The following is a 14,068-nucleotide window of genomic DNA, read 5'->3' as shown; positions in this document are numbered from 1 at the left end:
GTATTATTGTTATTATTATTACTACTGTTATTATTATTATTTTATTGTTATTATCAAATAATATTATTTTTATTATTGTTATTATTATATAAGATTATTATTATAATTATTTTGAATCAATTCAATTTTTACAATATGTTTGATGAAGGAAGTTTCTAGAAAAATAATTTGACAAAATTCTTATAATTAAATATTGAAAAAGAAAAAAGAGAAGCGATAATGATAATAATAATAATAATAATAATAATAATAGTAATAATAATTATAATAATTATACATGACACTAATAATAATAACTATGATTATTATTATAATAATTATACATGACAATGAGTTTTAAATTAATAATAATAATAATTATTATTATTATACTTTTTAAATTAAGATATTATAATTTTAAAGTGAATTTTAGAGTTTTTTTGGTATTTAAACAAAATAGAGTGAGATTTATTGGAAAGAAAATTTTAGATTACATATTTAGATAAGTCGTGGAGTGAGACGATTTCATGAAGTTGTATGCTGCGTGACTTTACCCTAACACAACCTTCAAAATAAAAAATTAAATTTTGGGATTTTCCTATATGTAAAGATATTTATTTATTTACCATCAAATCTCACTTTGCAATTACATCCGAGGGCCAGAAGCGATGGTGTAGACATAACTGTGCGAAGAGGAGCCTTGGAATAAAATACACATAACTAAAATGGGGGGAGTGCGTGACTAAGAGGCAAAACGGGATGCGTAATTGGAAAACCAAATCCAAAATTTCAAACAATCAAAATTTTTCGTGTTCTGAGTTGACCTACCTTCGTTCAGTTTTCAGCAATTCTTAGGCTCTATTTCTTCCTTTTCTCTCTTTCACCCAATTCCATCTCCAATTTCACAATCTTCCTCTCTACGCTCGTAAGCTTCTTCGGTCTCGATTTCGATTCGATTGTTTTATGGAGGTAGGGTTCCGTTTCACATTTTATTTTCCCCAATTTTCTCGAATGTGGTCGATTCCATGCATGTTTTCCTTTTCACTTCACCCATTTCTTGCACTTTAATTAGGGTTTTTGTTCGGTTCTTAGAATGTTAGTGTGGATTGTTGGCTGTAGGGTTACGGATAGTGTGTTCTGAGTCAACTTTTGATTAAATGAAGTATTTGCGTGCTTTATTTTTTTTTTTTTCTGTCGTGAGATATTGGATATTCGAGATCTTTTTTTCTGAATAACTATCTGTTTGTGGGTGTGATTATTGGTTTGCAGATATAGATAGATGACGGGAAAAGGCGTCTCAAGAGAGCACTTTCAGCCCAAGACTTGTTCTGGGAAGAGAGAGGATTTTAGAAAAATTGTGTTTATTGATGTAGACAGTGATCAAGTTGATGAGGTGGTGATCATAGATTACCCTGAGTTCATGTCTAAGTCGCATGGATCCGGTGCCCCGAGTAGAGACCGGGTATGTACGCCACAGAGTGTTATAAGCATTGATGATGACGATGATGAGGAAAGTGATGATGCGGAGATTCCTGGAGTTGTTGCTGGAGGTGTTGGGGAATTGGATAGCGATGCCTCATCTACCAAAATGTCTTCTCCAGACTCAAGTGCTGTGCGAAATTCTATTGACATAGATGTTGATGAAAATGGTGTCCGTGAAAAGGAGTCTGAATTTGATGGGGTAAAAATTCGGAAAGCAGGGCCCGGAGAGGGTACTTCAAGAAATCGCTACGGTTTGGATGGGTCTGAAAGTGAGTCATCAGATAGTGATTGCTCTGATTGCGAACTCATGGATCGGGAACAGTGGGAAAAAATTTCGGTTAAGAGAAAACGCACTGGGTTTAATGACCAACCTTGTTATGACGAGCATGCTAGTTCTTCTGGATTACATTTTAACAATACTGTATGCACTGATATTGATGAGAAAAATAGGAATCGGGAGAGTGCTGGGGGTGCAACTCATTTTTGTCCCACTAACGGTGAAAATGTTGAGAAGAATCAATCTTCCTTTCCTTCTGACTGGGAGACTTTTAAATCTTCTTTGTTTGAATTCACAGAGACGGAAATGCAATCATTGCACCGAAGCTGCGAAATTGAGCACGGAAGAAGTACAAGAAGCAAAGATTTTTCTCCTGGCACCCAGAATGAGAGCAACGATTTCTGTAGTGATGTTACTGGTGTTTCAAGGTTCAATAAAGAATTCAGTGGTGAGGAGTGTGGCTTATCGAACTTGAATCAAGAGGCACATAAAAATCGAGTTACCAATCCTGAACCTACATTGAAGAGTAAGGCTGACTCTTTATTTGATACGAATTCTAAGTGTGCCTCTACTGATGAAAGACATGTTAATTGTGATGGGCCTGCTTTAAATGATCATCATTGTGGCCTTACTGGCACTACTTCAAATGAGAGAGATATAATTAATGAAAGAGAAAAGCTTAAGGAGACTGATGAATATAAGCAAGCAATGGAAGAGGAATGGGCATCAAGGCAGCTCCAATTACAAATTCAGGTAATACAAACATCTCATTATTTAAATGTTTTATGCACTTGTTTGGGTAAGAGGCTTATTAACAGTTAAGAGCTGATGACTTTAGTACCAGTTTTATAAGTACTCTATTTAATAGACGAAGGTCTTTCAATATATGATAAGATGAGCCAAATAATCTTGGGGGAAAGTCTTTCAATTTATGATCTCGTCTCTTCAAATGCGTGTGCTTCGTGATCTCACTCTTTGAGACAGGAAAATTGGTTGTGCTACCTTTGCGGGAGCGTCACAAATAAGCTGAAAAGTGCATATATAGTTGGCGGGGAAAATTGGTTGTGCTGCCTTTAGGTAAGCTTCACAAATAAGCTAAAAAGGGCATATATAGTTAGATGGGAAAATTGGTTGTGCGGCCATTAGATAAGCTTCATAAATAAGCTAAAATGTACATTTAAACAAACACTTTTTCAGCTGAAGAAGTGCTTATATGTTAAAATAAGCCCTAATAAGCTCAACAAAAGCTCTTCCTATGGTCCCCTCATTCTCTTTTGATTTATGCCCTTAGATGTCTTTGCTCTTCAAAATGTGTTCTTGGGGTCTTACAAGTTGGCGAGGGGCCAATTAGTTGTGTAAATGCCAATTCCCTTTAAATGTCTAGTTTATTGTTCAGAAAAATCTAACTTTGTATTTAAGCTTTTGTTGGTGTTGAACTTTATATTTATTGGTTTATTTTCGGGAAATAACCTCTTATTTTGCGTAAGCTCTCTCACAAAGCTGCCAAAAGTCAGGTATTATTTTCTCAAGATCAGCTGAACCAAAACTTGCCACAAAGAGAAAAATTGGTTACAGAATATATAAGGAACTCGCAGTTTGGATCAGGGCTGCATAATAGACATCTTTTTAGTAATTCAAAGCAAAACACCTAATCTTTCCAAATTCGTTGTGGTGCCAGAGGAACCCTTATGTGATATTTTGTTACATTTATGGAAGGATGAACATTCTCGTTGTACTTGGTTTTTAATGAAAGATTGATTTGAATTATTGTCTATCTTTGTGTTTGAGATTAATGAAATCAGAATCTGTTTGGCTAAGTTTCCAAATTTGGGAGTGATAATTCCAAATAATATTTTTCTTCTTACTTTTTTACTATTTTAAGTTCAAGTGGCATTTACATTATTCCACTTGTCCTCATACATCTCAACTAAATGATATAGCAGAAAAGAAAATATGTACTTTGTTGAAACTGTTCCTACCATGTTTCTTGGTGCTAATGTACTAGGCCATCACTGGGGGAATGCCCTCTTCCTCTCTTGACAATTACATTCCATATACTATACTCTTTCTTGATGAACCTTTATTTCATGTCTCTCCTTGTGTCTTTGGGTCTGTATTTTGTTCATGATTCTTCCCAGGTTGGGCAAGCTTTCTGGAAGAGCCATCACGTGTTTTACTAGAATTCTCATCTCTTAAATGGGTATTGATGTATCCAAAATGATTATAAATATGAAATCCTAACAGAGGGAAACATACTCTCTCAAATTCATTCTCATCTCTTTATATCTTTCTCAAGTATGATTATGATGTCATGTGGTTCATTATATTGAGATTTCGTGTGCTTTTCTTTTCAGGCAGAGGAAGCACAGATGTTACGAAAAAGAAGAAAGGCTGAAAAGCGCGAACTGGATATGCAAAGAAGGCAAAAGGAACGCATTGAAGAAGTGAGAGAATCCCAAAAGAAGGTTGCAATTATTTTTTTAGTTTGCACTGAAGCTATTTCTTCTGCTAATTATCCTTCAATTTACCTTCTAGAAATTCCTTCACCTTTTAATTATGCATGACCAGTTGAATGTCTCCTTTCATGCTCACTCTGGACATAATATAAATCATTGAATTTTTTTACTAACCGATTATTTTTCTTTCTGATCTGTGGCAAATAATGCCGAATTCAGGATGAAGAATTTATGAACCTGAAAGAGCAACTGCGGGTTGAAATACGGAAAGGGCTTAATCATTTGGAGATGCGATGCCATGATATGACCTCATTGCTTCGTGGCCTAGGAATACATGTGGGAGGAAGCTTTACCCCTTTGCCCAATGAGGCAAGTTGTGTTTATATATATATATATATATATATATATATATATATATATATATATGTATATTTAATAATATATCATTCTTGATCAAACTTGACAATTTAGAGTCCGTATTGTTTGAATGCTATGCTATATACTTTTTATATTGTTTAGTATATTTATACTATGCATTGTTCAAATGAAATCACTTAAACACATAATTAAATTCTGAGATCATGGTTGCTATTAGATATTTTCTATTAAGAAATCTGGTTAGTTAATACTCCCCTGACAACATTTGTACAAAAGTGCTTATCGTTATGGAAGTTATATTATTTTTTTCTTCATTAGTGCTGTTGATGCATTCAATTTTAAGCTAACCCCGTCCTTAAAACAGTTGTACTAAAAGTGACAAATTTCATTATCACGATCTTTTTTGGCATTATTGTCTGTTTCGGTCATGGAAAACTAGCCAGAGGATGACGTGGAGATGAGCATTCAAGGGTGTTTGTCTTTATTCATATCTGTTACGTTCCTGAGTACGAAACCTAATCAAAACAACTTCTCACACACTCACAACACGTAACAGAACAATGAATGAATGATAATGGATGAGTGAATCTCTTCTATTGATGGTAATATTTGAATAAACAAAAGTAAACAAAGATAACTAGGAGCATAACCTCCCTCACATGACTCTAGCTACCTGTCAACAAAACTCAATAATCAAAAGCATGCCCTCCACCCTAGCGTCTAGGCTTTATTTATATTAAATATTTCCTTAGAATATAGTTCTATTAACTATAATTAACTTATACGGAATATTTCCCTAGGATATAGCTCTAATTACTATAATTAACTTGTATTGATTATTTCTCTTGGATATAACTCTATTTACTATAATTATTACTAAATATTTCCCGCCTATCCTAACTGCAATCCCAGCCTTTGGCCGTTCGGCTCGACTCCTCACCGTCTTCCACCGTTCGGCCTGACCTCTCCCCGCTTCGGTCTGGCCTCTCCCCGCTTTCCACCGTTCAGCTTGGTCTCCCGCCTTCCACCGTTCGACCTTCTCCTTCTCTCCTATACCTTTTTCTCTCATATACCTTCCAACCCTTAACATTACCAACCGCCTGATGATCAACCTTGTCCTCAAGGTTGAAATCTGGATATTGCTCTTTGATAGTTATTGCATCCTCCCACTTTGCTCCATCTGGTCCCCCCTCTTGCCATTCTATTAACACTTGTTGCACCTCGTCCTCCCCTTGTTGGGCCTGATAGGCCAAAAAGACGGCCCCTCCCCTTGCAAGTCTGTTGGCAATTCCTTCTCCACACTTCTTTCCCCTACTACCTTCTTCAACTGGGATACATGGAACACTGGATGTATCCGTGCGATATCTGGCAATTGGAGCCTAAAAGCCACCTCTTCGACCTTCTGTGTGACTTGGAAAGGCCCAAAATACCGAGGGACTAGTTTAGGATGTAGTCTGGTCGGCGTAGACGTTTGCCTGTGCGGTCTAATCTTTAAGTACACCCAATCTCCAACCTCTACATCTACCGGTGTCCTTGTTTTGTTGGCCTGTTGCACCATCAGTTCTTGAGCACGTGCTAAATGAAACTTTAGCTATTTCAGTGCTTCGTCCCTTGTCTGCAGCTCCTGATCGACGACTTCCACTAAGGTTTCCCCTGGTACAAACCTGTGCAGAGAAGGAGGAGATCTCCCATACAATCTTTCAAACAGAGTACACCCCACCACTTCTTGGTAGCTAGTATTGTACCAATACTCAGCCCATTGTAGCACTGAACTCCACCCCTTTGGTTGTTCTAAGCAAAAACATCTCAGATAACCCTCTAACACCCTGTTCAACACCTCAGTCTGCCCGTCCGATTCAAGATGATAGGCAATGCTCATCTGTAGTTGGGTGCCCTGCATTTTAAACAGCTCCTTCCAGAAGATACTTAAAAATAGTGGATCTTTGTCACTAACAATAGACATTGGTACCGCATGCAACCTGACAATCTCCTTAACAAATACCTCAGCTATGGTACGAGCTGAATAAGGATGTTTTAGTGGGATGAAATGCCCATATTTACTGAGACGGTCCACCACCACCAATACAACATCATACCCTTGGGATTTGGGCAACTTCACTATAAAATCCATGCTTACTTCCTCCCAAATAGCGTTGGGTATGGGCAAAGGTAGCAGCAACCCCTGTGGAGAAGATGACAAGTACTTATGTTGTTGACACACCAGGCAGCTTGCAACGAAATTAGTCACTGCTTTCTTCATTCCTATCCAATAAATTGATTGAGCTATCTTGTGGTACGTTCGATATACCCCTGAGTGCCCCCCTGTCTGAGTCATGTGAAACTCAGTTATTAGTTTAGGTACCCAGGCTGATTGAGTCGAGATCATGAGTCTTCCCTTATAGTGCAGTCTTCCATCACCTTCTTCAATGCTTCATCCACGACCCTCAATTCCTTCTCATCCTCTGTACTTTCCTCCTTTTTTCGAGATAGAGCATCTGCAACCCTGTTGATATCCCTTGACTTATACATTATTTCAAAATCATACCCTAGGAGCTTTGCGATCCAATTTTGTTGATTCTGGGTGGTAATGCGTTGCTTCAATAGGTATCGGAGGCTCCTTTGGTCAGTGTGAACTACAAATCTTTGGCCCAATAGATAGGGTCTCCAGTGTCGTATGGCCATGACCAAAGCCATTAGTTCTTTCTCGTATATCGATTTGTTCAACGATCCCTCCGATAAAGCCTTGCTGAAGAAAGTAATGGGCCTTTTTCCTTGTGTGAGAACCGCTCCTACTCCTCCTGGTGCATCACACTCAATATGGAAAGGTTGGTCAAAGTCAGGTAGAATTAATACTGGTGCAGTAGTAACGACCTCCTTCAATCTAGTCATGGCTACATCAGCTTGCTCTATCCATGTAAACTGCCCCTTCTTAAGCAATTCGGTCAATGGCTTGGAAATCTTCCCATAATCCTTCACGAAACGCCTATAGTACCCCGTCAGACCCAAAAACCCCCTTAAAGCCTTCAACGTCTTGGGCTTTTCCCAATCCATCACAACCCTCACTTCATCTTGATCCATCTTTACCCTCCTTTCTGAGATCAAATGTCCAAGATATCTTATCTGGATCATGCCAAACTCACATTTCTTCCTGTTAGCCACCCAACTGTTCTCCTCCAGCTTCCTCAACACTAACCCGAAATGCTTCAAATGCTCCTCCCAAGATCGGCTAGACACCAATATGTCATCAAAGAATACTAACACAAATTTTCGCAGGTAGGGTTGCATCAAACTATTCATAGCACTTTGGAAGGTTGTTGGTGCGTTAGTAAGACCTAACGACATCACCATGAACTCATAATGGCCTTGGTGAGTCCTAAAGGCCGTTTTCTCAATACCCCCTTCCCTTATCCGAATCTAGTGGTATACTGCCTTCAAATCCACTTTAGAGAAATACCTAGCTCCCCTCAGTTCATCCAATAATTCTTCCATCACCAAGATAGGAAACTTGTCAGGTACAGTGGCTCGGATGATCCCTGTCTTAAGCATCTCCATCACCTGCTTCTCGATTTCGCCTTTCATCACATGGGGGTATCTATATGGTCTCACATTTACTGGGTTCGCTCCCTCCTTGAGAGGTATCCAGTGTACCATGCCTCTGTCGGGAGGTAATCCTATGATCTCGCTGAATACCCCTGAGTATTGTTCTAAAATCTGATCCATTGCCAGCTTCTCCTATGCAGATCACTACCTCCTCATAGCACCCTCTCGTCTTCTTTTTCTGCCCATCTCCCAATCTCACCTGATATGGTGGGGTGTCTACCATGGGTAATCCCAGCTCTTTCACCAATTCCTTGCTTATGAAGCTGTGGCTAGCGCCACTGTCTATTAAGATCAACACCTGCTTCTTCCCTATTTGTCCATGTAATTTCATCGTTCTTGGCTGGGTAAGGCCTTCAGCCGAGAAGGCTGACAGCTCCATCTGCATTTGGTCGAGTTCAGTCTCAGCTTCTTCTTCTTCCTCCTCATCTTCTGCCAGTATAACCATCCAAAGGCTCCTTCCCGGACATTGGTGGCTTGGACCGAACGGTCCCCCACACCTGAAGCACCTCCCTTCTTCCCTTCATTTCACAAATTCAGCATAGGGCAGATTCCTCACGTTCCTCCCCCTCTTGTCGGAAGACGATCGACCTATCCTACTCCCTTGTGTTCCTTCCCTTCTTCTTGTCCCCACACTCTCCGTGACTCCGGCTCGACTCTCCATCACAACTCCCACTTGGCTCGGGTTAGGCCGACTGGACTCCATCCGCGTTACTGCACTGCTCAGTTTCCCCAAAGACTGATTCTTGATCATACTTCTGCCTCTAGTCTTCGCGCCCCTATGGAGCTCCTCCAAGTCCCTTGCCATCCTCACGACGATCATCAATTCCCAGGGATTAAGCTGTCGCACTTGATTACGAATCCGCTCTTGTAATCCGGCCATAAAGTATTCGATCAGTTTTTCTTCGGTCACTCCTTTCGTTTGACCCACCAAGATTTCAAAATCTTGGATGTATTCTTCCACGGATCCTGATTGCTTACTGACTGCCAATCTCTCGAAGATTGATCTTTTGTTTCGTCCTCTCAACCTGATCACCAACGCCTCCTTTAAGCCAGCCCACGAATGGTTCCTGGCCTTCTCCCTCCAAAATCTGAACTAGTATCCGACACTTCCCTCCATACTGATGTAGGCTAGGCACACCTTCTCTTCCTCTGACTCTCCTTGTAATTCAAAGAACTTCTCAGCTCTGTTGATCCAATTCAATGGATCAATTCCTTCAAAAACAGGTAACTCTACCCTTTTTCTCTAATTTGGTTGCTCCTGAGCACCACCCTCTTTCTCGCCTTCCTCTTCATCCCGCCGGTCCCTCCTTTTCCCGTTGACAGACCCCGGGCTTCCATCCGAGTTGCCATCTAGTTGTCGGTCTCGTCCTCCCATCATCCTCATTAGTTCTTGTAAATCGTTGCGTATTGCCGCCGTCTCCGCCTCCAATCCCCCCATGGACATCTCCACGTTTTCCAGTTTCCCTTCGACTGCAATCATTCTTCCCTCCATGATGTTCTTCACTCCTCTCGATCAGTATCTGGCAAGTCAAACCAATTGTTATGTACCTAAGTATGAAACCTAACCAGAACAACTTCTCACACACTCACAACACGTAATAGAACAATGAACGAATGATAATGAATCTCTTCTATTGATGGTAATATTTGAATAAACAAAAGTAAACAAAGATAACTGGGAGCATAACCTCCCTCACAGGACTCTAGCTGCCTGTCAACAAAACTCAATAATCAAAAGCATGCCCACCACCCTAGCGTCTAGGCTTTATTTATATTAAATATTTTCCTAGAATATAGTTCTATTTACTATAATTAACTTATACTGAATATTTTCCTAGGATATAGCTCTAATTATTGTAATTAACTTGTACTAAATATTTTCCTAGGATATAGCTCTAATTACTGTAATTAACTTGTACCGAATATTTCTCTAGGATATAGCTCTATTTACTATAATTATTATTAAATATTTCCCGCTTATCCTATCTGCTGTCCCAGTTAGGATAGTCACTCTCCAACCGGTCGGCTCAGAGTTTTCGCTGCTTCCCATCAGTCCGCTCGAGCTTTCACTGTTTCCACCGTTCGGCCTGACCTCTCCCTGCCTTCAACCGTTCGGTTTGGTCTCTCCTCGCTTTCCACCGTTCGGCCTTCTCCTTCTCCCTTATACCTTTTTCTCTCATATACCTTCCAACCCCTAACAATATCTAAGTAGCTTGTGAATTTGAGTTGTTTTCGGTTATTTGAATATTGGGGGTTCTCTTGTTATTGTTGATCTTAGTTATCAACTCTTTTAGATAATGACTGGTGTACTTGGTCATGGGTTAGAGTCCCAAAGGATCTGACATTATATGGTAATAAAGTAGTAGGATCTTGGTTATGGTTTGTTCTGAAATCGGGACGGTATACAGTCATTCGATCGGTAGCCAAGGAGGCAAACATCGCATAAAAGACTATATAAGAAAATCATGATTGACATTGCTTGGCCTAAAACTAGGAGGGTACACGTGAAGGATTACACTAGCAGTTAGTTGAACGATCGATAGGTAAACAATATATAAGATTGACCATAATAATAGATACTCCATATTTTGAATAACGGTTAACCAACTCAATTTAAAATTGAAAGCCCATCAAATCGGGGAAAATAAAAGGGAACAACACCTTTAAATGCTATGGTAATGGGTGATATCCTGGTCGCTGTATGGCTGATTTTGTGACCGGATTATTATCCATTTAAGAAAAAATTACGGGCCTTTCCTGAAATGCAAATTGAGAAACAGGAGTGAATCAGTGCTTGCTGTCCAACTTTCTCGTACTGGATAAATAGTCAATTTGATCTCTCAATGTTTAATATCCTTCAATTACATCATGCTCTTAAGTTTCACGGGATTATTGTCTTTAAGTGTAGTTTTAAGGACTGATTCGATGCTAATTCATGTATTCATGCTATATATAATATTTGTATTATTTACATAACCGGAAACTATATCTGATTAAGAACTAAATTGACAGCACTGGACACTCATGACTAAATTGACCATTTACCCTTTAGATAGAACGAAACAAAACACACACACATACATATATAATTATGTGTCAGATAATCGTGGTTCCGACTTCTGATTTACCGAAAGCCCTTTGCTGTTTTTGATGCTAATGTTTGTCTGTTGATGGACATTTCAGGTTCAAGCAGCCTATAAACGTGCCTTGTTTACGTTTCATCCTGATCGTGCATCAAAAACTGACGTTCGTGCACAGGTTGAGGCCGAGGAGAAGTTCAAGCTCATCTCTCGCTTGAAGGATAAGTTTCTGTTGACTTCTTGTCACTAAAGCTAACAACTGATTAAATGTGATCGTCCGTAATTGGTGTTATAATTGAAGCGCTTTTGCTTCATAGAATCGTAGCTCATTGTTGGTATTCATATCTTAACTGTATCTATTAGTAGTCTCCCCCGTTCATTCCCCCAAAATCTACAGCAGATAATAGGTTAATGGACTATAAAATATGTGAACATTTTGTTTCTTATTAGAAATGCCATTTTTTTTCCAGATGGACAGTAATATTGATATTATTGTCCTCTCATCTTGCTAATCATTTGCACACATTTTTTTCAAGGAAAATACATGCATTAAAATTCATTGTGAAGAAAATCATGCCAGTTTGAGGAATGCACTCCGTAAACCCATTGCCATCAACAGGAAAAGATGTGCCTAGAGATGCAAGAAGACGAACTGGTTTATTCTGACCTGCCAAACATGTTGACTGACATTTTCTAAGCTAATCTGCAATGCTCCAAAATTATAACCAAGTTTGGCCTCTCATTTTTCTTCAAGCAGAATGCTAATAGTGAAGAATCAGATTGAGAGATGCCACTGAAAAGCTAAGGCTTTGGCAGGGGTCAAGGCTTGTTGAGACCCCAACATCTGCAGTTTTCCAAACCTTCCAATTGCAGGGATGATAATGACGCTTCATATACGAAATACAATCACATTCGTTCTTTGAATTCAGAAAAATTAAGATAGTTGTCACTGACTTGTGTGCTTTATATAAGGTTAATTGACCCACTAATGTTTGTGATATATAATATATCCACATCTAATATTTAAATATTATATTTTATATTTGAGAAATCAATTTATATACTTCAATTTAACTTTTTATACCTGAACTGTAATTTCAAAAGTTGGAGAATTAAAACCCACAAAAGCATTATGAGACCAAAAACTGAAAAAATTACTCATCTTATAGGTATTAAAATTATTAATTTTTAATTCTAGAGAAATGAAATATAATTTTTTTATAGGACAAAATGAAATGTGCTTATTATTAAAAACAGTTAAGTATTCAAAATAAGTATCTAGAGTACGAAATAAGCTTCTAAAACATAACTACATCTATCACTTTAATCCTTAAATCAAATAAATTTTAGAATTTTGAACTATAACCATGGATAAATTATACTTTTTAAAATATTTTTTTATAAATTTCTTATTTAGATGTTAATGTGCAAGGTGTTACAAATTTGGTAAAATAAAATGATGTTTATCTCTTTTCTTTTGAAGTTGAGGCTGGTTGAAGTGAATATTTAAAAACAATAATCTTTTTGCCAAGCTAACACTTCCACAAATATCAATTGGACATGGCCGAGAAAAACATTTCAATCACAAATAAATAGAGCGTAATCCACATTTATAGAAGTTATTCATTGCGTAAATTGTTTAGATAATCCTTTAATATGTATAGACTATTTTTAGTAATATTTTTAAAATTAAATATACTTTTGGTTCTAAATTATTATAAAAGAAAATTGTTTTTTTTTCTTAAACTAAATTATGAAATATTTTGTCTTTGTATTTTTTGAAAGGCGCGTAAAATATTTTTCTAATAATAAGTTTAATAGAAATTATAATATAACTCAACATAAAAGAAGGAATATTTTAAATTACTTTCATAAAATATAAGAATAAAATACTTTATAATTTAATTTAAAGTCAAACATAATTATTAATAATGAAAAATATATTTAATTGTTTTTTCTAGTTAGGAGTTCGTTATTATCTTAATAACCATGTCTGCCCTTCTTCATTAGTTGAAGTTGGTCATTTTGTTATATTTGTTGTTCCTCCTAAAGTGCCAACATCACCACTCAATAGAATAAATTGCATAGGAGATGTGAAATTCATTATACTAAAATTTCATACTCATTCCATTGGTATCCAAATTTTGATCTAAATTCAACTCATGTTTTTACCCATTCTATGCAGTTTGTAGCTTTTAAATATAGATTGGACCGACCTATAAATTAATGAATAAATCAATATTTTAAAACAATAATTATAATGTAAAAGATATATTATTTTATAATATATTTAGCTGTTATAAATAGGTAACTAAATTTAAAAATACGTTTTATTCTTTATAGGAAAGAAAAAATGGAATTTTATTGTTGAGAGTGGGATTTGAACCCACGCCCTTTCGGACCAGAACCTTAATCTGGCGCCTTAGACCAACTCGGCCATCTCAACTTTGGTAACAAGTTTAATTTACATTTTGCATAACTATTTTATAATGAATTTGTTAGTTCATAACTAAAACAAATCAAATTAATTGAAATTATTGAGAATCATATATATTAATAAAATATTTATGCAGTGAGAACTTTATATTATAATTAATATATTATTTCAATATTCCTTGTTTTAATTGGAATTATTTTATATATGAAAATATTGAAAATCATCTGCTAATTAATCACATAATCAGATGTTTCTAAGAATGTTGTAATAATTCAGTAAAATCAAGTTGTGACAACTTTCTTCCTAACTTTATGATTTTTCAAATGTTTGACACAATAGTTATTTCTTTAATTTCTTTTTCCAATTTTAAACAAAATGT

The 14,068-nt window shown here is 37.0% G+C and overlaps 1 protein-coding gene and 1 non-coding gene across 3 annotated transcripts; one reads left to right on the top strand and one right to left on the bottom strand.

The window, feature by feature from the left end:
- The first annotated feature begins 632 nt into the window (after positions 1 to 632).
- On the top strand, positions 633 to 11,723 carry LOC148202930 (Chaperone DnaJ-domain superfamily protein). 2 transcript variants are annotated; one of them, XM_088111090.1, is made up of 5 exons: positions 646 to 948; positions 1,249 to 2,491; positions 4,093 to 4,203; positions 4,414 to 4,563; positions 11,356 to 11,723. In XM_088111090.1, exons 2-5 carry the CDS (start codon positions 1,259 to 1,261, stop codon positions 11,500 to 11,502), a joined length of 1,641 nt encoding a protein of 546 aa, XP_087967216.1. In that variant the 5' UTR covers positions 646 to 948; positions 1,249 to 1,258; the 3' UTR covers positions 11,503 to 11,723. The 2 variants fall into 2 exon arrangements, with proteins under 2 accessions (XP_087967217.1, XP_087967216.1); XM_088111091.1 differs by lacking the exons at positions 4,093 to 4,203; positions 4,414 to 4,563; positions 11,356 to 11,723 and adding an exon at positions 2,723 to 2,970 and having other exon boundaries at positions 633 to 948.
- A 1,894-nt stretch (positions 11,724 to 13,617) lies between these two features.
- TRNAL-AAG (transfer RNA leucine (anticodon AAG)) lies at positions 13,618 to 13,698 on the bottom strand. The gene has a single exon. It is a non-coding gene; the product is annotated as a tRNA-Leu (tRNA).
- Between the last annotated feature and the right edge of the window lie 370 nt (positions 13,699 to 14,068).

The sequence above is a fragment of the Vigna umbellata genome, chromosome 3, assembly GCF_029865625.1.
Source record: "Vigna umbellata cultivar VRB3 chromosome 3, Vumbellata_1.0, whole genome shotgun sequence".
NCBI lineage: Eukaryota > Viridiplantae > Streptophyta > Magnoliopsida > Fabales > Fabaceae > Vigna > Vigna umbellata.
The sequence above is the reverse complement of the archived record's forward strand: the minus strand, read 5'-3'. Positions and strand labels throughout refer to the sequence as shown.

Excerpts from the sequence above, each read along its gene's own strand:
- LOC148202930 (XM_088111090.1), top strand. The coding sequence starts at position 1,259 with ATGACGGGAAAAGGCGTCTCAAGAGAGCACTTTCAGCCCAAGACTTGT. Across the intron at positions 2,492-4,092 it reads AGCTCCAATTACAAATTCAG|GCAGAGGAAGCACAGATGTT; the intron begins GTAATACAAACA and ends TTTTCTTTTCAG. Across the intron at positions 4,564-11,355 it reads TTACCCCTTTGCCCAATGAG|GTTCAAGCAGCCTATAAACG; the intron begins GCAAGTTGTGTT and ends TGGACATTTCAG.